Source organism: Panthera uncia, chromosome X, assembly GCF_023721935.1.
Source record: "Panthera uncia isolate 11264 chromosome X, Puncia_PCG_1.0, whole genome shotgun sequence".
In the NCBI taxonomy this organism is placed as follows: Eukaryota; Metazoa; Chordata; class Mammalia; order Carnivora; family Felidae; genus Panthera; species Panthera uncia.
Genome location: NC_064817.1, coordinates 6,355,316 through 6,355,870, shown reverse-complemented (window position 1 = coordinate 6,355,870; position 555 = coordinate 6,355,316). Strand labels below are relative to the sequence as shown.

Here is a 555-nt window from a genome sequence, read left to right as displayed (position 1 = left end):
GGGGGCGGCCGCGGGGAGCCGCCCGCCGCACCCGGTGCATCCTCCGCCCGGCGCCCGCGCACCGGCGCCCGCCCGCTGCCCTCTTGGCCCTGCGCGCCGCCGTCCGCCCGCCCGCCCGGATCGCTCGGATCGCCGCCACGCGTAGAGTCACAGCCCCGGCGCCGCCACCGCCGCCACCGCTGCTGCCGGCGGCCCCTCAGTTCCCGCGGCGCGCCCGGCCATCTTCGTTCCTCGGCGCGGCCCGGTCGGGAGGGGGCGGGGCTGCGTAGGCCCCGCCCCTCCCACTGCTCCGCCCCCCTCTGCCCCGGCCGCTTCGACGGCCCCGCCCGCGGCCGCTGCTAGTCCCCCAGTCTCCCTCCGCTGCTCCGCCTCCGAGCTCCCCGGGGCTCCTCGGCTACCCGCTCCTCTACCCCCGAGCCCCCGCCCCCGTCCGCTGCCGCTCCTCCGGCTCCCCCGCCGGAGGCGCCTTCTCCCCGCCGCCGCTGCTCCTCCTTCTCCTTCCCCTCGGGCTCCGCGCGCTCCTCCCTCTTCCCACTCCATCACCTCCCTCCTCCG

At 80.5% G+C, this 555-nt stretch overlaps 1 protein-coding gene across 1 annotated transcript in view; it reads right to left on the bottom strand.

Moving 5' to 3' along the window:
• The window catches only part of WWC3 (WWC family member 3), a 118,404-nt gene extending 118,182 nt beyond the window's left edge, over nt 1-222 (bottom strand). Inside the window, exon 1 of the mRNA XM_049644875.1 lies at nt 152-222. Coding sequence (XP_049500832.1) covers nt 152-222 — 71 coding nt within the window. The remainder of the gene's footprint in view (nt 1-151) is intronic.
• Between the last annotated feature and the right edge of the window lie 333 nt (nt 223-555).